The sequence below is a fragment of the Crotalus tigris genome, unplaced genomic scaffold, assembly GCF_016545835.1.
Source record: "Crotalus tigris isolate CLP2741 ecotype Arizona unplaced genomic scaffold, ASM1654583v1 scf7180000023617.9722795, whole genome shotgun sequence".
NCBI lineage: Eukaryota > Metazoa > Chordata > Lepidosauria > Squamata > Viperidae > Crotalus > Crotalus tigris.
The window spans coordinates 2,873,696-2,896,886 of NW_024100081.1; the positions used below are offsets into that span (position 1 = coordinate 2,873,696).

General features: G+C 38.7%; 1 protein-coding gene across 3 annotated transcripts in view; it reads right to left on the bottom strand.

The window, feature by feature from the left end:
• Positions 1 to 23,191, bottom strand: part of ACOT11 (acyl-CoA thioesterase 11) — a 60,535-nt gene that overhangs the window by 11,698 nt on the left and 25,646 nt on the right. For all 3 annotated transcript variants that reach the window (XM_039319816.1, XM_039319814.1, XM_039319815.1), the window contains exons 3-10: positions 19,581 to 19,650; positions 15,334 to 15,394; positions 13,107 to 13,208; positions 8,981 to 9,116; positions 6,258 to 6,414; positions 4,318 to 4,437; positions 3,647 to 3,791; positions 1,676 to 1,731 (exon numbers count right to left, since the gene is read on the bottom strand). In XM_039319816.1, coding sequence (XP_039175750.1) covers positions 1,676 to 1,731; positions 3,647 to 3,791; positions 4,318 to 4,437; positions 6,258 to 6,414; positions 8,981 to 9,116; positions 13,107 to 13,208; positions 15,334 to 15,394; positions 19,581 to 19,650 — 847 coding nt within the window. The remainder of the gene's footprint in view (positions 1 to 1,675; positions 1,732 to 3,646; positions 3,792 to 4,317; positions 4,438 to 6,257; positions 6,415 to 8,980; positions 9,117 to 13,106; positions 13,209 to 15,333; positions 15,395 to 19,580; positions 19,651 to 23,191) is intronic.

The following is a 23,191-nucleotide window of genomic DNA, read 5'->3' on the forward strand; positions in this document are numbered from 1 at the left end:
TCTGTTTTATAAGTAATGTTGCAGCAGAATAAAAATCTAAAACAGAGAGATGAGCAAAGAGGAGGAAAACACTGATCATCTGTGTTCTTCCTATTGGAATAATATACGTTAGAGAAATTCCAATACATATATATTGAAATCTTTGCCTGCAATTCTCTTCCTGCTTTTCTGGTTCAGTGGTTTTTTTTTTTTTTTCTACTGAAACATAGTAGTGTAATCAATGCTCAATATAGCTTCTTAGGTGTTTTACATATAAATACGTTTACATGTCTGTTTACAGAAAACATGTGTCTAGACCTTATTCCTTATAAAAATATATTTGCAGGTACACAAACTGTGTTCACAAAAAAGCTGCAGCAGCACAAAATCTGAAGCATGCTTTGACAGGGGCAACAGACTGGCCCCTTCCAAGGAAGTAGGGAAGAAAAATCCTCAATTTAACAGACATTTGCTTTTCCTGCTCACCATTCAAACGATTGAAGCCACAGTAGCAGCAGGGAAGCCAACCCACTAACAAGTGGAAAAAGCAATATGCTAAGAATACCAAGGTAAGTGCAGAAGACAGAGCTCTATTGCATGCACGGAAGAAATAATATTAATAACATACAACAAAGCAAAAACTGTCCGGACTATTTCTGGGAATAAGAAGCCAACATTAATTGCAGGCAGCATCCAAATGAAATATCCAACCAATCCACCCAAAGTCCACTAAATCGAAGTGTAAGCAGAAAAAGCAAAACCACAAAAATCTCTGTCTCCTGTGGAATACTCACAGAGTGAGGCTGCTACTCATTAAAGCAGCCCCAATTATTTTCAGGAGTATGGGTGAGCATGTAAAAAAACAAAAAACCTGCCCTTGTTTTAAAGAATCCACTCAGATGACCCTTAAAGCCGCAACCCCTTTTTGTCAGGCTCGGCCAAAATCTGAAAAAAAACAGTCTCCTTGAAGGAAGAGCAGCCAAATCCTGTTTGTACTAGGTCTCAAGCACTTCTTCCAAATCATTTGCACAGCTCTAAGATTCAGCCTCCACTTCCCTGGATGGGGGTGAGGGGTGTTAACCCACTGGCAAGTCTGAGTATAAAACCTATAGATCAGTGATGGCGAACCTATGGCACAGGTGCCAGAGGCGGCACTCAGAGACCTCTCTGTGAGGACACCGGCCGTCGCCCCAGTCCTAGGCCTTCAGCTGGGTTTTATAAAACCTTTTCACTTTAGGCCTCCACCACCGTGTACAATAAAAAAAAAGGTTCAATCAATCAGTCAATTTCAACTTCTCGCGGAAAAAAAAAAGATCTTGCAAAGTTGGAATTGATTGATTGAACTTTTTAGTCCCATCCAGTCTGCCGTTACTGCAGCCACGCCCACCCAATGGGCCACACCCAGCCAATGGGCCATGCCCACCCGGCACCCGACGATGCATAAGTGGATTTTGGGTTGCAGTTTGGGCACTCGGTCTCTAAAAGATTCGCCATCACTGCTATAGATAGATTTAGTTATGCACAAACCATTTTGTCCTCCTAAATATGGTCATAATTCTATCCTATAAATGCGCAACAGGGGAAAAAAAAACATACATGCAGTAATTAAAATTCTACACTCTCTCTTTCACTTAACAGCCGTAGAGCTGTAGGGAAGGAAAAGAGTGCTGAAAGAGTAAGAAAACGTTTTACCAACCTGTCTAGTCTAATTTTTTGCCTCGCGCTAGCTTCTTTAAACCGTCTTTCTCCATCCTGTTAAAAGGAAATAAAACGAACAGATTACATTATGCACACTGCCTCTTCAGGTCCCCCTTTTGCCTCTGTAATCAAGTCCCTCCACCTTACCACTGGTTGTCTCTTCTTTCTTTTCTTCCCGTTCACCTTTCCCAGCATTATTGATTTTGCAAGGAAGCTGGATCTATGCACAGTACACCCTCTCACTTGACTTTTCTATTTAATTAAAGCCTGACTATGTTCTTGTCTATTCAAAACCACAGCAATAGTCAGGTGAGAGAATCTAGAGAGGGTTTGTGGATGGCTGTTCTACGTTACTCACTGAGATTGGCACTGTTTTACTAAGGACCCAATTCAGTAAATATTGGTTGGGATCTGTAATCAAACATATTCAGTGTCAGCGGGTCCCTCTTTTAAAATACTTTATTCTCTTTCCCTTTCAGACTGTGGGATCCTTGGTTCTCTCTGAGCTTGGTGGTTTCCTTGCAGATGTTCCATTACTGAACTAGGTAACATCATCAACATGCATGACCCCACTGTTCAATCCTGAGCTATAAAATATTCTCTTCTATTGGTCCCTTTCAGTCTGTTTATCTTTTTTTTTTTTGAGTAAATTCTTCACAATTGGTCTTCCCAATTCTGCAAATACCTTTCTACTATGCAACATTGCTCCCAAGTGAACATTGCAGATACAGCTATCCTACTGGAGGCAGACTAGAGCATGCTAGCCTTGGGGAAGACAATTCCTGACAGATAACAAATACAGCCAACAATGGAAGACTCCAAAGGAAAAAACACAGCCATACATAAAAAAATATCCTACTAGCTAATCGAGGCTGCTTCTACATGGGACATTTATTGCTATATTTTCCACATTGGTTTAGTTAGATTCATCTCACTATGTCCCACCTACAGCATCAACTCTCTCTATATATTCACTTTTGTGCAAAGGAAAATAATAACAAAGGAAAAACATATGACATATAGGCTGTGATTCAGCTTAATTTAGCTATGGGTTCTCGAATTAACTCAATTGCTTGGATTTGCACACTGAGTGAGCAAAAGTACCAGCTAACCACATTTAGGACTAACATGTTGAAATAACAGCTTGTTTTAAATGTAAATCTAGAAATAGAAGATCTAGGATTGTGTGTCTACTATGCAACTGAAACTTTAGCTTAGTAATATTTAAATCTTCTTAGGGCACAAGCTACTCGTAGTCTTCAAGTACCGTGGCAAGAACTACATTTCACCAAACGAGTGCAACAAAAATAATTAAATATAGTTAATTACTTCATATATACAGGTATTTCCACTACAATTCAGCCCAAAATTTCTGTGGCTAAGTGAGACATTTATTATGTGAGTTTTGCCCCACTTTACAACTTTTCTTGCCACAGTTGTTAAGTGAATCACTGTTCTTGTTAAGTTAGTAACATGGTTGTTAAGTGAATCCGGCTTTCCCATCGACTTACTTGGCAGAAGGTTGCAAAAATGATCACATGACCCCAGGACACTGCAACCATCATAAATATGATTCAGTTGCCAAACCTCTGAATTGACCCCAGGAATACTGAAATGGTCATAAGTGTGAAAAATACTCATAAGTCACATTTTTTTTCAGTGCTTTAACTTTGAACAGTCACTAAATGAACTGCTGCAAGTTGAGGACTACCTGTGTCGAATAGTTTTCTTTTCTATCATATTAAGTCACAGTTCAATGACATCTTTTACTTTAAGAGAGTTCCGTGGCCCCACCCAAAACTTGTGGTAGAGAATGTGAGGTTTCAAATGTGCATTCCTACTTTAAGTCACAATTCTCATTCCTTTTTCTCCATATGCATCATGTTTTTTAAGGTGGTTCCCAAGCTGGAAATTGGATTTGCACTGCAAATGTCCTTCAGTCATATACCATTCTGGTTCATTTCCTTACCCCTGGTTCTGGCTTCAGCATTGGAAGTGTACGTGGCTGACCATCTTCATTGAAGACCACAAAAATCATGAAAGCACTATTTATATGTCTTCGGCTGACTTCCATTTCATGTCGATAGGCCTCGACACACACCCCAACCTCCATGCTGTAATCAAGAACAACATTTTAAAATGAGCAAACAAGTAAATGAATGCACAAATCTGCCGTGATCACACTGGGAACGACATTATGACCAGTTGGAATGAATTCTAGCCCATTTTGATTAACCATTTCTTTGAATTAATTTCAAAACACTTTCTAAAGAAGACATGATGTCTTATTATATCTTTTATGTGCTTATTTATGTGCTTTTATTTATTTTAATGAAGTCAAGTCAGCAGATTTTAGACGTTATCCATTAATGAAATAAAATGGCTTGTGGCTTTCCGGATATTGGCAAACTACAATGTTCTATATTGGGATTGCCTGGAGTTGTAGCTAATAAGAGTAAGCGGGGGGGGGGGGGAATAAATGCCCCATTTCTTACAACCCTCTTTCAACCTTCCTCTTCATTGTTTTTTCATTCATTAGAGTAGATCATGAAATGGTTTAATTTATACGACTCCATAAAAATTTCTACTGACTTCCGGACCAAATCCACTTAGCTCTAGAAGGATGGCAGGAAGACATACCTGTACTTAAATGCATTGTTAACAATGGCTTTGAACAGAAGGCGGTCTCCAATTTGGGATGGTCCCCTGAAATGGAACATTTCAATGGTCTTCAGGGTGGGATAGGCATTGCACAATCGGCTAGAAGAACATAGAAAAACAGAATCTAGTTTGATCACATTAAAAAACACCATTCGTTACCTGTAATGCATGTACTGTTTGCCAATCAGCTACAGATCAGATAGAAGTTACGAAATGACCCAAGTTTACTGTTATACTACAAGTGTCAAACTATGCCCGAACTGGATTTCCACTGGCCTGTTGACAGAACGGCTATTTGCCAGTTCAAGAGGACCTCCGGGTGTCCCAGCAATAAGAGAACATGGGAAAGCAGCAAAGGACAGACTGAATTTCCCTTTTCCTTCTTTTCCACATAATGATCATCCAAATTCCCAGAATTAATGGAGACACAGTGCCACCTAAAGGAAAACAGCTAGCTCGTCACTAATAAAAAATGAAAGACAATCTGGCAGCTTCAGGAAAAAGGGAATAAAGAAAAATGCATGCTAAGAGGTAAGTTAGTCAGTGTGGAAGGGAGTGAATTTCTATAGCAGCTGGGCTGTGGTAGCTTCTACTTTCAATCACTAGAAGGACAAAATTTAGCTTTGGAAGTAGAAGAATCAGCATATCTTGAGAGGGGATGTTTCCTGCTGTCCCAATAAAATTCCAATGTATCTCTAGTTAGCAGGATCACACTTAAAAATATCTCTGCCTTGATCTGATAACAACTAAGGAAAATCTAATAGCCAAATCACAAAGGTGCATCGCCATTATCCTTGGGAATTAATCTCTTGCCTTCATTAGCTTCAAAGAAACTGCAAAAATAGAAGAGAGCAGAACTGCAATTCCAGGTGCATGGTTAAGCACCAAACAAAAGGAGGGGAGGTGAAAACCAAACAAATACATTCAAGTTACACTATGGATTAGAGCATACTACTATTGTTACCTCCACAGTTAAATTAAATCAGTTGTAGGAAAATGCTGAACAACTCCACCAGATCCACTGTCGGTACACCTAAGGTAACTTTCAAATGTGACCTTAAATGTGGACTTATTTGAATGGTATAAGGAATTACATCTGCAAACCTTAGAAAGGAGTTAACATGTTTAAAATATTGATATCCGAAACATAAGAGTAGGTAGACAAATCAGTATAGCAGCTCAGGCAACTGGACCATATCATCCCCTTTTCAAACTTGCACAGAGGCTGGTTTTGCCTTGCCTCCTACCTTTTTTCCAATGACTGGCCAGTAAGTTCCCTTCATGATTGCAGTTTTTATTTTTCAAATTGCAGACAAATATACACTTCCTCCCAATTCTTGTTTTTATCCAGTTAGGAAAAAGAATCCCTATTACTACTGAAGCAAAAATAGAGGATGTATAGGATCAAAAAACCCAATAACAAAATAACAGCAGCAACAGCAACGACAACAATAATAATAAAACAACAACAACTGGCCAATCAAGAGTTGATTTAGGTCCAATACTTTCCCCCCATTTTCATGCTTCCTGACAAATCTAGAAATTGAGAAAAAATATTCTAATACTACCTATCGATTTTAGAAAATCTTTACAACATTAAGTCAGAGTCCAAAAATCCAATGATATCATTTATTATCTCAACAATCAGACTGTGGAGAGATTATTTCCAAGCAAAAGTTATGTGTCATGGCCCTGAAATCTGTCCCAGATTTCTATCATGGCTCATGGGCCTCTCTGGGATGAGAATAACTTAATCTCATCCAGATTATAGTTCCATCTGCCTTCTTAAACCCTGTGCTGATTCTCTTATTTCTGTTTACACATTCACTCAACTTGGCAGTCAGCAGGACATCAAATCTAGCAAACTGATACCATGTTTCCTCAAAAATAAGACCCCTCAACAAGATGCAAGCACCCACCTTGCCGCTATTGTGGCCACGTTTTCCATCCACGCCATGATCTGCCCACCAAACGTGTTTCCCTGATGGTTGGCATGTGGGGGTAAAATGAGTTCCACGCTTTCCACTCTGGTCTTTTCAGCAGGTACGGTCACGTTGCATTCTCTGTTCTCAAGATCTATTAGGGGAAAAAGATATGTTCCATCTGAGGTGTATCTGCACAGGAACAACCTTCTCAGGGTTAAACTACCAGGTAGGCACTTGAAGTAATGTCCAGGTCTCTTCCTTTATCCTCCACCTCCATTGTGTGTAAGCTTTACCTGGCAGAGAGGAAGAAAGAAATTTCTGTCGACCTGCTATCATATATAGCAAGTGGTCAGTAGTATCTAAAGCTGCAGGATCCAATCTGGCTGGAGAGAAATTCCTTGAAGATGGACTCAGCGCAAGTCTGAATGCACGGAAGACTAAATCTCTGGTCCCAGTGACCGACCCACATTGGATCCTGCAGTATTATCCTGGGACATGTATATTCACCTTCATTAGTGAATATCTAAAGCATCCAACTTAGAGGTTGTGTACTTTCTACTCACTTAAGGATTCACTGAAGCATACAGTTGGATTAGTGATACCTACACTTTTGCATGTGACTATATTTAAGCATATCTTCCTATTCTCAGTTTTAAATTACAATCTGGATTCAACTTGTTGTGAAATTCCGAGGCTGCATGTTGTGTCAAGCTGCATATCCCTGAACTAAATGAAGCAAGCAAGAAGCAAGAAACTACCCAAAATATAAAAGGGAGCTATGACTATTGCTTCTTCTAATCTATACCATGCTTTTCAAGCAGCCTCTCTCTTGCATGTCAATTGTTACATCAATTTCTCTTTTGGGCAATGGATGGGCTAGAAATCATGTCTGCTTCTTATTGCTGTTTAGTGCTTTATGATTATACTCGTTCCATTAATTCCACCCCTTGCAACACAACAGGTGGAATTAATGGAACCAATAACCTCTTGTACTGGGGGCTTCCTGAATTAAAGCTACTGGCAATTAAGATCAGCTTTGCAGCTCAGCTGATCCAAGGTATCTAGCAGGGCTGTTGGCATTATTGCTCACTTTCCTGAAATAGCATGTCAACATCAGTGAATGGATTCCAGGCCAGAGATGAACATCCTGTCCATTGTAAGTGTGACCCTTTCTGGATTCAATAACTATAGGCCAGAGGTAGTTTTTTAATAGCACTTTCCACTATAACAACCACATGGATGAGCTGTATGGAATCCTTAACTACCATGTTTACTAGGAGATGACACCAGAAATACTGCTCTTTGATTGTAAACAAGAAGCAATAAGGTCAAAAGATTATCTCTGCAATGCAATTCAACCATTTTCTTCTTTCTAGCAGCAAACATACAATCATAGTTTCATGTAATTACTACCATAGGAAAACTTGGCGCACACCATGCACATATCATAATTTGAAAAACAGGTGGTAGCAAGCATGCATTTTGTAAAAATGCATGTTTTGAAATGAAGTAGCTGCCCTTTCTTATAAACCCAAAGTTTCAAACATCAAATGATGTTTATTTATTTAAGAAAAATCCCCACCCCCAACTCATTCTCAGTGACTCTAAAATCCCAATACAAAAACAATACCCACCCCCCTTTTGGTGACAGTGATCAAATAAGCCATTTGATAGGCTTCATATCACACTGGTGTTCCCAGGACCCTTGGCTGAACTATACCTTCAGGGCCTTGCAAAAGAGTGTCAAAATGAGGGGCAATTTTATCTCTGCAGGGGTGATGCTCCACAGGGAGGGAGCCACTACAGAGAAGGCCCTTCTTAGTCCTGTCAGATGGACCGCTTTAGGAGAGGGGACCTGTAGGAGTCCCTGCCTTCCTGCTCTGGTGAAGCAGGTAAATTTGATTGGGGAAAGATGGTCCTTCAAATAACCTGGTCCCAAGCCACATAGTTTTGAAGGTGACAACCAGCACTTTGAATTGGACTTGGAAGCAAATGAGCAGCCAATGCAGCTCCTCTGCAGGAGAGGTGACACATGTACAAATTTAAGCTTGCACAAAAACGTGCGGACCACCACATTTTGAACCAATTAAAGCTTCTGGATACTTTTCAAGGGCATCTAAAAGCTATGCTGTTTTCAAAGGACAAGTGCCTTTGAGTCATTATTGGCTCCTGACAATCGCCTGGACTAATTCCTGAAATTTTCTTGGCAAGATTTTCAGAAGTGGCTTGCCACTGCCTGCTTCCTAGAGCTGAGAGAGAGATCGACTGGTCCAAAGTCACCCAGCCCAAGGCAGGACTAGAACTCTCGGCCTCCCAGTTTCTAGCCAATGCCTTGACCACTACACCAAACTGGCTGACTATAATTACCACCAGTACAAACAAGGAAGACTAGTTTAATATACTGAAATGAACTTGCATAAACACTGAATCCCCCATGTATCTATGGGTGCTCCAAATGATCAGTGAACGCCATGCTTTCCAAATGTCCAACAGTGGTAATCTCATCTTTCTGCATTTTGAATTGTTTGAGTTCTATTTCCTGAACCAGAGCACACCTTGCCAATTCAAATATTGACCAGACTGGCTCCCCACATAGGGATTTATTCATAGCAATGAAATGTTTTAAAATGATAAGAGATAATGTAAAATGAAACAAAGCCAAGCTAACCCATGCCATGCAGCCAAAGCCCTAGAAAGAATGCTAGAATATACTCTACCAGCCTGCACAGGGCCCTTAGTAAGCAGGTCTTTTATTGTATCCGTGTGCACTAGTCGCATACGGCGACGTTCAGCAGCAATGCTGTATTCAGTTTTCTCCTCTTCTGTTTTAGGATCCAGGGGCTTCAACTTTATCTAAGAGAAAGAGAATACATAACATTCCACTTACTCTAGACCAGGGGTGTCAAACTCGCAATGTCACATGACATATCGCGACTTTTTCTCCATTGTCAGCAATGGGATAGGCGCAGTTTCGGCCTGTGGGCCGGCAGTTTGATGCCCCTGCTCTAGACCATTTGCTTGTCTTAAGTATCACAGCCCAAATCTGCCTCACACTCATGTAGACGAATAACTGCCTTGCAAATTAGTTGAGCTTAGAACTTTAAAGCTTACACACACAGCCTCTCAATGTACTTCCCACATTCTTTGGTTGTTCCCCTGTATAGGTTCTGTACTTCGATTTCCCCCACCTGCAAAAGCTTTAATAAGGAGGTTGGGCTAGAAGACCTCCAAGGTCCCTTCCAACTCTGTTATTCCTGTTTTTCTGTTAAGATTCAGGGAATTTTAGAACCGGGCCATGATCAGTGATCTGGATTTAAAATGGAAGAGGTGACTTGGAACATACATGGATATGTACCTAGCACTGGCCAGGAGTACCTACTTAAATCAATTGTATCATTTTCTGGGATGAGACAGCTCCTACTGTATGAGCCCAGAAAAAGCTACAGCTGACAGGTATTATCTGAGCATTCACCATTGTTCCAAATGGAGATATTCAACCTAGAAATAAGGAGAAATTTCCTGACTGTGAGAACAATTAATCAACAGAACGACTTGCCTTCAGAAATTGTAGGTGCTCCAACAGTGGAGGTTTTTAAGAAGAGACTGGACAGCCTTTTGTCTGGGATGCTATAGGGCAATGATGGCAAATCTTTTTAGAGACTGAGTGCCCCAAAACTCTGTAATTCTGTATTCTATAAACCACTTTTCTATTTTTGAATTGGGATCAATGCATAATCCTAATAAATATTCTATTCTGTTGAATGGAGTAAAAGATTGGAAATAATTTTCAAAAATCACTTTTGTGAGATGAAGGGGTTTTTTAGTGGGTAAATACCTGGAAAAATTAAATCCTCTTCCTGTACAATTGCTTTTTGTTATAAAAAGGACATGCCTTATCCTGAGCACAATATTAAAACTTGCTGCTAACATAATATGTAGTTTGGCTTTGGTATGCCCAGATATGTTACTTAATGCAACTTCAAAAAGAATTATTGATTTGGCTGCATATGAAAGTACACATTAGTAATGATGGGATGACAGAAACACATCCAAGCAATTTGTGGACAGAAAAATCTGCCCCTGTAGAAGAGATATGGCTTACTTAAATCTTGAGAGGTCTACTTTGTATGGCTCCCCATGGTCTGCCAGTGTGCTTTAAATTCAAAAATCAAGTTTATAACAGTGATGATGCTTGAATTATAAAAAGGTCCTGGTTACAGAAACTATATATATAAGGCACTATCAATGTTTGTAAGTTATGCTAGGTAAAGTAAACTGAAGTATCTTTTGAGTTAGGCCCACTTTATGATTACTTCATGGGATATTCATGTAGTTCCCTTGGTCAAATTAAGACAATAAACTGCCACTTCCTTCTGAAATTCTTTTTGCTTCCAAGTGTAACCTTTGTGTGTAGTATTTCTAACGATCTTCCAACTTTTAATCAGATTTATCCTCTCAAGATCAATTAAGGTACTTCCATCTAGCTGGGCAAAGATTTGGGTTCGGCTTGATTCTGGATGTTCATATAGTTTGACTCAAAATTTGCAAGTAAATTGCCACTGCTTTCTTTGGGATTTTTTTTTTCAACTTCCTGGTTATAACTCTAAGCTTTGCTGATAGCCTCCATTGAAATAATAAACAGATCTAACTCAGCTTTTTTTTTTTCAAGATCCAAGACCTTCTTTATCTTGTAAATATCTTTCTGGAAACAAGGTGCTCAGAAACTTATGCTGTACTCCAGGTATAGTCTCACCAATGCCAAGTAGAAAGGACTTCATGTTTCTTTGATACTCTAATGCAGGGGTCTTTAAACTTGGCCCTTTTATGATCTGTGGACTTCAACTCCCAGAATTCCTCAACCAGCATGCCTGGCTGAGGAATTCTGGGAGTTGAAGTCCACAAGTCATAAAAGGGCCAAGTTTGAATACCCCTGCTCTAATGCATTTGATTCTCTACTTCACCCAGTACTATGTTAGCCTTTCTAGTAGCTGTCTCACAGTGCTTGTTCAATTTTCAGTGACCATACCTAAATCCTTCTCAGATGCAATGTTTCCAAACCATGGATCCCCCTTCTTGCGTGTGAATCCTACATTTTCTCTCCCTAAATATAAGACCTTAATGGACAAACTGATCCTCTCAGTCTTCCAACCTGCCCAGATTACACTTCAATCTTTTTTTTTTTTGTCTTGGGTGTTGGCCAATCCTTCCAATTTTATATCATTCACAAATTTCATAAGTACTGATAAAGGAGAAGCTTTGTAGCTCAGGGTTGAAATGAGCAGTTGTTGCTGCTCTCTGAGCTTGGTTGTTTTCTTGCAGACCTTTCATTAGTCAAACTAGGTAACATTATCAATGCTAAATTGCTGGTGCTAGTACTGATGAGTTACCTAGTTTGGGTAATGAAACATCTGAAAGAAAACAACCAAGCTCAAAGAGCACCCAGCGCCCCCAAATTTCATAAGTTGCCTATCATTCAGATAATTTTTTAAAAAATGTTAGATAATGTTGGCCCCAAGACAGACCCCAGTGGAACTCTACTTGTCATTGCTCTCCAAGCTGTTGTAGAGCAGTGGTCTTCAAACCTGGCCCTTTTATGACTTGTGGACTTCAACTCCCAGAATTCCTCAGCCAGCGTGCCTGGCTGAGGAATTCTGGGAGTTTAAGTCCACATCATAAAAGAGCCAAGTTTGAAGACCCGTGATGTAGAGTCATTCATGCTGATTGTTTAGTTTGGTTCCAAGAAGGATTTTGCTTTGTTTTTACTTACTACAAAATGGGAGGGGGGGAATCAAAAGGAAAAAAGAAGCAATGCAGCAACAGCAATATATGTGCACACACACACAGTCGTCACTTAGCTATACACTACACAGGAAAGAATTTCAAGATGTTATTTGTATATAGCTATATTATTTTCAGTGTAACCTTATACATACTTATTTTCAAACAATTTTCATCATAGCCAGATTTCCTGCTTCATAAAGATGCAAGGAGTTGCAATCTTGGCATAGTTTACAAGTACTGTGCAATCAACTTTCATTTGCTATCACCCCATCAATCAAATCACACCGCCAATATGTTTGTCACTCTGCACCAACCTACACATCCTGAAAATAAATGAGCAACATTTTTCAGAAATGTAGAAACTAACAAAGCACCAAGCTCACCTCAGCTGATCTCAAAAAAGTCTGCAGGATTAGTACTGATTAATAAATGGATGGGAGGCCACAGAGAGATATACTCAGCTGGAAAATCAAAAGTTATCTTGGGTCAAGTCAGTGGCAAAGCATTCTGGTATACAGCCAAGAGAACTGTAGGTCTGGGTCCATGGAGTCACTATAATCAAATCATAACTTGATTCGAGGATGTGTTTAATTTTTTTAACTTGATGAGCTTATAAACCACAGAGGAGTTAAAATGTCTTGATGCTCCCTGCATTACCCAGCAGTGAATAAATCAGGGTTTTAAGAAGGCCCTGAAGACCCGGTTCATCACTCAGGAACAGAGCCAGAAAGTTTGATGATTTTTGCTGTCTGTTTGAGTTGTGCTCTGTGGTGTTATCCGATTTTATCACTTTACCATTTTCTTTTGTCAATATTGTTAATTGTTTTAAACCTTGACAGCGACCCAGAGAAGTGGGCAGTTGTATGAACTGAGTGAATAAATAAAATGAAAACAGATACTGTGAAACTCTGCCGAAAGAATAAAAACTAAGGTTATTTCCTGTAAATAAATGTTAAGGATCACAATGTAATCAACTTCCCCGTACTTTCTTCCAAAGAAGAGAGAGAGGGAGAGAAAGAAAGCGGTGAGAGAAATTAAGTACTTCTTTGGTTCCACACCTACCTTAGCAGTTGGCTTGCTTTGAGCGACAAATGTTGCATATGCCTTGCACACACTCCATTGCTCACCATTGCAGAGATCCTCACAGCTGACTAGCACCCCAACCTGAAAATCATGGCCAGAAGAAAAAATGAAAATCCTCTGTGAGAGAGGCTGATTCTTAAAAAGAAAAAGGCCCTGTATCTATTACCAATCAATCAATTAGGAAAGTATTACAGTTTTCTTCCTCAAAGGACTACTTTGTACCACCTGAAGGGACTGCACTGCTCACTATCTTTGTTTTGTTCCAGTGTTTAACCCAGTTTGGGCAATTCATACTTCTGAATATTTAGAAGACAATAGGCAGTGCAATAATTGTGTTCTATCTACTACCATTTTCTACACCGATGAATTACCAAAGTTCGTTCCCTGAGGCAGCAAAACAAAACAAAACCTGACATCCCTTAGTTCAAGCTGTTCCTTTCGCCTACAAAGGAAGCCAAATTGCAAATAAAAGGAGTGGAAATGTCCCCCTTGAGCCTGCAGAGACACTTGTGTATTATTACAAAAAAGCAATCAAAATTAGAAGGGAAAATTAACGTTAGGAGAGGGTTATGCAAGTTCTGTACATGGCATAGCACAATCCTTGTCATTCAGGGAAGTGTTGTTCTTCTGCTTTACACATTTTCAATGAACATTCTCAAAGTTCTAGTTCATATAGAGGATAATATCATGACTCAAAGACTGTATTCCATGGAGGACACTGAGCTTTTACAAAGGACATGAACACATGTAAGAAGAAACATGCTGGCAGTTCCAGGGTTCCTGATTTTTCCACCATGATTAGTGCATTAATAGTGCACTAATAATACCTGCACTGGCAGGGAATTGGGTAAGATGCTTATTGTGGTCATAAGTTGAGGACTACCTGTGTAAGCTGAAATCTCTTTCCAGTCTCCGTGTTGGATGAGAGTAAGAAAAGGCCCTGGAGGTTGAGCCAACATGTTCAACCTTATGTCTCTCTGTGTTTGGGTGTCCTATTCAATTTGAAAAGCACAAAGAGAAACAATTTCCTGCCAAAGTGTGGACACTGTCCCTAAGAGCCTCAGATCTTCTCCCAATCCACCTGAGCAAACAGGTTGTTTGTATTTGTTATGTTAGCGATTCTTAAATATTCCACAAAATAGTAACCTAGCGATTTTGTTGTTAAAATTGCAGGACTTACAGAAGCAAATCCAAAAGGCCAAGTAGATGAGTTAAATAGAGTTTTGATTAAATACAATGCTGCTGCGTGAATCTCAACAACTGGTTATGGAGTGAGAAATGCACAAACTATATTTCAACTGCACTGAAGTTACACACCAAGAAAAATGGGACAAATCTGACCTGCTTTCTGGCAAAACTTTTTTTCCATTGACAGGATGCTGGATATGGAATATATACACTTGTACCACTCTTTACAACTCTAAAGATACCTATGAACCAGCTGGATACAGTGGAGTCTTAACTTTTTCTACAAATTTGTCCCAATGTTCTGTTTCCTTCCCGAGAAACATTTCCATGATCCTCTAAAATCAAGTTGGCAATAGGGTGAATTGATTATATTATTTTAGTTATTCCGCCCCTATTTGCCATTTTATTTGCAACCATTCTGAGGTGTACAAATCTGGATTTCTTTTTCATTCTCCTGTTTGTTAGCAGTGCTACTTATTAATGTTGTTAATGCCAGCTTTTGATTTCATATGGACTTGGTTTTACAAGTGTCTCAATCTTTTTGACTTATATTGGGGAAGAGTAATTAATCAAATCAAATCAAGTCAATGACATGCAAGCAAACTAAGCTCATCCTTTGGACTGCAATGAGTTTCACTCTGAACCAACGTATGGGCCAATCATTTGACAGAAGTGTCCTAGGAACAAGTGGAATTCAAATGTACTTCCATAAGAAAATGTAGACATAGTGTAGCCAATATCTCATTTCTGCAAAAGAGAAAAAAAAACCCACTGAACATCAGCAGCTTAGTGGCATCACATCGATGAGTACCTTGGGGTTGCAAAAATGAGAGAGCATGGTCAGTTGTCTATGTTTGGCTTGAAGATGCAACCTCTGTATAATCTAAGTGGACAATTCAGAAGCATGTAGGGAAGAGTTTGGACAGTTACTGGGGCAAAAGATGCAAAATATATCTGAAGCACAGCTTCCAAAAGCCAAGGCAAACAGTCATCCAAGACAGTGTTGAAGCATACATACCTCCATGCTAGAATTAAATGCTCGGTTCACTTTAGCTTTGATGTTGACAACTTGCCCCACGCTAGGAATGGGGGGAAAAAAATAAAAAGTAAGATAAAATTCTCCAAAATGCCATTGATAGAAAATATATTGTAGTTCTAATATGTAATTGATCCAAGTGGGAGATACTATTTTACAAACATGTTGCCAAGCTTCGTTTGTTAAAAAAAAAAAAGGCTGTGAATCTGAACACTTCCCAATGGTTGTCTAAAACCCACACACTTAAAGTAATTCTTGCAGACATCTAGACAGCAGGATTAAAATACTGTTCTGGACAGACAGGAGACTTGTGAATAAATATAATTTTATTTATCCTTTCTCCCAAATGGAAGACTTTGGCAGCCAAGAGTTCAAGGGCTTTTGGGTTCATCGGTTAGGATATAGAGATAAGATTTCACATGTCACTAAATATACACTTAGTCATGTCTGATACTCAGTAAATGAAACAGAACATGCAGTCCCTCGATTGTGTTCCTAGACTCACAGATGTTCAGGTTTCATTCAACTCTCCTAACCAGTATTGGCTTTCCTTCAACTTTCAGTTGCCTAGTGTAGAATCAAATGGTAAAGACATTAGCACTTTCATTAAAAGGATTCTTCAAATGATATTTCATTCCAACACATTTTGTTACATGAGTTAAGGTGAGACCACAAAGATTCACTGGGTGACTTTGGGTCAATCATGCTTGAACTACCCACCACCCTGTACAGTGATGGAATGAAGGGAAATAGGAGGAGGGCATGCTACCTTGAGCTAAATTAAAAGATGGGATAAAAATTGAGCCAACAAATAGTAAAAATAAAAAAACCCTGAATCAATTCATAACGTTCACTAAACTCACCACAACAATTAATACCGGAGAGTAAAGACTGCAAGCTACCTCTTGTTCCCTAATCATTGAAGAACATAAAACCCATCTTAGCATGTCCTCAAGTGAAGGTTAAGTACAGGCAATCCTCAACTTACAACCATTCATTCAGTGAGCATCTGAAGTTACAACAGCACTGAAAAAAAAATGACTTATGACAGATTTTCACATTTACAACTGTTGCAGCATTCCCATGGTCGTGTAGTCGAAATTTGGATGCTTGGCAACTGACATGTATTTATGACGGTTGTGAGTCATGTGGTCATGCAATGCCATTTGTAACCTTCCCAGATGGCTTCCAGCCAGCAAAGTCAGCAGCACAACTCACTTAACAACTGCCTCACTTAGCAATGGAAATGTTGGGCTCAAAGATGATTGTAAGTTGAGGGCTACCTGTACCATTTTAAGAAGGATGAAACATAAATGGAGCGTATATGGAAGATTCAACAATAAAGTAAGTATGATTTAAAAAGATTAAACAAAAGTGAAGTGATCTGGATTATAATTCCCCTAGTAAGTGACTTCTTTCTGTGCTAGTTGGGGTGTCTAAGAAACTTAGTCCAAAATGGTAGCCGAACAGCAGTTCACCCATCCAGATTCTACCCAGAGTAAACCCAACAATTTGTTATTTCTTATGGCTTAATTTGCTGTGCAACTGAGCCATAGTTTGTATAAAGAAGCATGGTTAGCATGGGATGTTAATGCAGTTGTAGTTCACTTAAGTAGAACTTACTGCCAGAAAAATGCACACCAAAAAAACCCAGTCATTATCTTTCCTTCTATGCTCCTTCCTATTTCCCAGAAAAAATATAATACATGTTACATACAAGCTGTAGGACATAATAACTGAGTTATGTGTCTATCAACTGACATCAGGGAATGCACTGATATGACAAACAGGTAGAAAATGTAATACTCCATAATTGCATTTCAGCTGAGCAACGTACTTTGCATGATTTGATCATTAAAAAAACATTCCAAAGAAGCTTGACTCTTCTCTAGAGTTTAGATAAAAATGAACAACCATTGTGGGCCAACTGACTCATCTTTTTCATGTTTTAGTTATACCCTAGAAAAAGGAAACCACTTCTATTTTAGAGCGTCAGAAGGAAGAAGGAAGTCAAACACATCCATAAAATGAGCTCTTCATTTGGTGATTGCATGATTTCTAGGAGCTAAAATAATAGGTGAATAAACAATCTTTAATTTTTCAATACTCGGCTTAAGACTGTAATGGAGCCTGTTCATTAGAGTCATAAGTCCTGATGGTCATAAAATTGGTTATTCACATGATCGACACAAGTTTATGACCTTTTTTGTGATGGTTCGCTAGGAATTGGTTTTGCCAAAAACAGGAAATAAATGTTGGTTTTCGGAAAACCATCATAAAATGTGGTTACATGATTGTAAGATACTGCAAACAGCCATAAATGTGGACTAGTTCTGAGAGCCCAACATGTGGTCACATGAGGAACCTGACCAATAGAATTGGATTATAAGTACTACCAGGAGGTCAATTCTAACCTCTAATGGTCACTAATTGACCATGAGTTTCACAGTCACCTATGTGCCCACAATTAGTCAGTTTCTTTTGAAGTCTAGACTCAAGGAACATCGACAAGATGCAGAAAATGAGTAGGGACATTTACCTATGCCAGAGCAGTAGTGGGTTAGGAGACCAGCAGCCTATTCTACTGTATAAATGTGTACTGCAAAGGTTCATACCAAACTTCATTCTTTCCATATGAGTACCAAGAATCTATAAGCATCTATCTGACATAAAAGTGGGAAACCAAAAGTGTGAAAAAGAAGTCACATATCACAATAAAAAGATGCTCTCCATAAAACAGTTTCAGTAGGATCCAAGGGATGTTAAAATTTCATCAAGGAATAACAGAATTCCATCCATAGTTCTGAGAACATTATTGGGGCTATGATCTGAAGGTTCCACACATCGGGTAAATTTACTGAGTGACACCCTATCATCCATTGTCCACTGTCTCTTCCTTTAAAATTCTGCCCAATGATTACTTTGTCAGTGTTTTACTTTCTTCAGGTGCCGTACCTTGTTTCATTTTAGTGCCAGATCATGAATCAATAAGAATGCATTGATGGGAACTACATATTTTAAACTTGGAATAGCTTTTTCCCCCAATTTACATTATTCAAAAAAATATTTTCAAACATTTGATGCTTTTAATATTCATTTTCTGCTATGCAAACAGGGATTCATGTGCATTATACTTTATGGCTATCTATTTTTGGATGTTACTCAAGAGAGCTGTGGCATAGGGTAACAAATAAAAGGAAAGGAAAAGAAAGTATCAATTAAAAGAAATAATTCATTCCTACAAGAGTATTATGTTAGGCTGCTCTTAAAGCTGTATTAGATTATTTCTGTAGGAAAAAAAGATGAAGAAGATATTAAAAATATGCAGAGAAAATGGTAGGAATGCCCATTTCAATTTTGCTTATGTTCAACCATATATCTATTCAAATATCTACATCTTTTCATTGTTCAGTGGTAAAGAACTGACTTTACATGTAGTCCTTGACTTACAACAATTCATTTAATAACTGTTCAAAGTTACAACGGCACTGAAAAATGATTTTTTTTCACAGTTACGACTGCATACAGAACGTTGCTGGTACAAGCCCTGGGTTTTTCAAAAATACCAGTACATAATTCCATGCCAGATAAGTAAACAGTCTGACCAAGAAGAAATAGTTTCCTATGTCTCCTTTATGCTGGAATTATTACAATTGCTTAATTGAAGGAAAAACGGACTCTTGTTAAAATGTATAATTACTCTCAGTATCACCAAAACACATCGGAACTCCATATATGGGTGTTGTTTCCTTCTCAATGAGAAAAATACTAAAGCTGTATCCTATGTTCCAAAAATCATCCTTTTCTAGATATATGGTGCACTACAGCAAAGACAGCATGCTTTCATTTTTCTGGAGAAATAATTTAAAACCTTTACAAAATGGATCCCTGCAGTTCAAACAACCCTGTGGTTCTCCTGTTCTTGGGAGAAACCTACACAAATGCCTTTCAACATTAAGAAGAGCCAAAGACTATCAATGTTTGCTCAGTATTCTCAGTGAAGAACATAAAATGCCACCACAGTTGAAATCCTGTCCCACCCTCCTGCTTAACTAATAGGTCACATGCACATTTTTATTCATTGGCTCCATGACTGAGAACTGGCAAAGTTATTCAGACTGTAAAAAGCTAATTAATGTGATACAATTTCTTCTAGTTTTGCAAAGCACCAGGAAACATCTATTCAAAAGCCAGTTGAACAGCAAAAGGCAAGGAAGTGAGGCAGTTACCTAATTGTGTGCTCAAAATAGATATCATCCACTGAAGCTGTGACGCAGGGGCAGCCTGCATGCCTCTCAGCTGAAAAGATAAACAAACCACATTAGTTATGTACATCATTGCACCAAAAAGAGCATGGGCGGGGAGGGGGGGAAATCCTAGCTGCTAGAGCACAATCTACCCCATGGTATACATTGTAAGAACTATGGGGTCCAATACACAAGGCTTCTCCAGAAAAGAGGATTTATGGGACCGGGAAAAATTCCAAGCATGTGAATACTCTGTTGTCCAGAAAGCTTATTGATGAAAGGCCACTGAATCTGAAAAGAGGGTTCAGCTTTTTTGCAATGCCAACTCCAGAAAATGCATAGCTAGCTTTCCAGCATTTCCTTTACTAAAAGATTGCCCACCTCTTCTAAAACAGTGATTATTTCTACAATTTTATGGGCAGGTCTAACTTGCAAGTCCTAATTTCATTTCACAGGGAGTTATCTAAGAACTGTACAAGAAACTGTATAAGAACAGTCTCTATCAACAGATGTGTTAGATCCCATTTAATGAGAGAACAGTCAAAAGATATATAACTATTTTAACTGCCATGTTAAGGTTTAACTGAGGAAACTGTAAGGGACAATTTTAATTAACGATGCTTGGTGGGAGTAAAGAGGAGCTTCTGCATATACAGCATACCCTGCTCTTCAGAAGATTGTTAAATATGGCAGAACAGTAGGAACCTAGTCTCACTTCTTCTTTCCGACATAATTATTCACCTGACAAGATTCAGGAGCCAGGCCAAAGATGCAAACTTGCTTTTATTCTCTGTTGTAATCCAAATGCCAGTTGACAGTTTCAGAATTCTTGTTGCTCAAGATTTTAGTGGCAAGTAAATGGCTGAGATTTGTATCTTTGGTTAGAGTCCATAGCCTGCTAATCGTATCAACTGGATCAATCAATTCTAACCCTTTGGAGACAAGAGGTGTGCCCAGGCTCTGATTAGAGATGGAAATTGGCAAAAGTATTTGGGTTATAGAAAACTGCAATTAATGGGAAAATGTAACAGAAAGCCTATTCCGACCAGATTTAATTTGAAAAAGGAAGTAATTAATAGCAACAACGATGAAAATGTTGGTTTAGATCAGTGGTTCTCAACCTTTTTAATGCCACGACCCTCAACCGGTCATAAGTCTAGGACTAATCACCCGGTCGTAAGTCGAGGATTACTCAACTGGTGCAGCACCGTTTGCAGAATGGGACTTTTGGCGGGCTCAGCAGGGCAGAGACAGCCTGGACAATTCCTATTGGCTTTGAAAGCCAATAGAATTAGACTCTATTCAAGAGAGTCTATTCTATTGGCTTTCAAAAGCCAATAGAATAAAAGGGAATAGCACAGCTAAGGAAAAGGGGAAAAAAATGGCGGACTGCATTATTTGGCGACCCCCGGGAAATGGTCATTCGACCCCAAATGGGGTCCCGACCCACAGGTTGAGAACCACTGGTTTAGATGAAATTGAAAGCAAAGAATGTTCTCTCAGGAAGCTTGGAGGCTTATTGTCTCAATTATATACACTATATGTGTCTGTTTAATCACTGCTTAGAGAGTGCCCCAAAATCAACATGGTTAAATAGTAATATGAAAGAAACTCAAGAGTCCAAAGCTGCTCAAATGTTTTCTTCCCAGAAGTTTCTCTGGATCCTCATCCTATACAACTTTCTTCTACTACATCATAGAAGACTGCTAATAACTGACTTCCGGTTTGCCATTGGGGCGCTGCGGCCGCTGGAAGGCGAGCTCCGTGTTCAGTTTCGCGTTCGGTTTTGCTCTGCTGGGGGACCCTGGATAGGGTTGAGAGTCGCCCTCTGGGGGCAACAAGCAAGGAGGGGACCCCCGCTTGATCACAGGAGGGCGGTAGCCCTTCCGCTCGATCTGGGGCAGCCCTCCAAACCGGCTGATGAAAGACCGGCCATAGAAATATGGCTCATCACTAGGCTACAGACAGCCGAAGTCAAATTTACCACCAGGCACTTCTAAAGCAGCGCAGATGAGACTGGGTGAGATCTGAACCTCTCTTCAATCCTAAGTATTTTCTTTTCCTGTAAAAGCTGCCCAAAGCATCTTCTCCCCTGTGAGAGGGAAGGGAACTTCTATCCCACCCTCTAAGAATAGCGGCGACTGACTATCCAGGGGAGTTAAAACACTGAAAGAATAAACTTAATCTAACTGGATTTAAATGCTTTTAAAATTTGGGAACCAAAAGATTTCTTATCTTTACAGAAGACTTTGGTTTTTATTTACAAAAAAGAAATAAAATTGGAAAAAAAGGATTATAAAAATTTTGGACTTAAAAAACCTTAAATGGCATTGGTAACATCTTGTGGCCAAGTTTGATATTACAACTTGTTATTGTCTAAAGGAGACTTGGCTTGAAGCCCAGACTATAGATAAGACTTTTTCAACCTTGACAAATACCAGCTGTGAGAAGCTCAGCTGTGTCCTATACCCAGTTATAAAATTATTTTTATTTTCTGACTTTAAAGCCCTCAACTTAACACACCATCGAGAGAATATGGATGAAGACCAGGAACAGATTCTTTTTATGGTTGAAAGCAATACATGAAGCCATTCTTTCAGTTTGTGATGAAATACGATACTACAGAAAAGAACAAAATATCAGTCTAGATATACGAACCCAAATTTTGATCACAATTAAAGAATCAACTACGCAGAAGATAACAGAAGAAGTAGAACAATTAAATACTATGATAGAGGATTCAACTGACAAATACAGTCAATGGAAAATCCAGAAAAGGGACTGACAACAATGAAAATGGAAAAGAATTTCTATATAAATTAGAAGAAATTTGAGGAGCAAGAAAAAGAACAGACCGAAGGGAAGACAAACATATCAGGACAACTATGGGGATTTGGAATAATAGAGAGACGATTCGTTAACCCTTCCAAAAAAATGGCGACTGGATGGTCTCTCTTATTTCAAATAATATATATACCAACAGAGGGAGATCTATTTGATGACTTAAAAGCACTAACATGGAAGGCGAGCCGGCAAAGGAAGAAAGCTACAATAAGGCTGAAGAAAATTGGGGTTTTGATTTATTAGAGAGGATTTTATATTTCTAAGTAAAATAGAACATACTCAAATAGACAAGATGTGTATTTTGAATACTAGATTTTGTATGAATTTAGATTAAAAAAATTGGTCACTTAACTTGGAAGTATAAATATTAAAAGTTAATTTTAAATATTGATGGGAAACTAAAAATTGGGAAAAACTAATAACAGGACATTGATTGTCTTTAAAGATTGACTGTAAAAGCAACTAGGATATGTATAAGCTAAAAATTTATTGACAAATGTAATAATGCTATTTTTACTCAATTGACATAATAAGAACTGTATTAGTTCAAATATGAGACAATAGGTATTAAGAGAAAAAGAGAGGAAATATTTGATGTGGTACCTTGAGATTTGTACTAAAAAATTTTATATGCTATTGAATTATCGATTAACCCAGCCACCATGTTTAAACATGCTTTTTAAACACGTAAATGTAGAAAATTAATAAAATACTAGAAGACTGCTAATAACTATAAGGAAAAAAGGGGG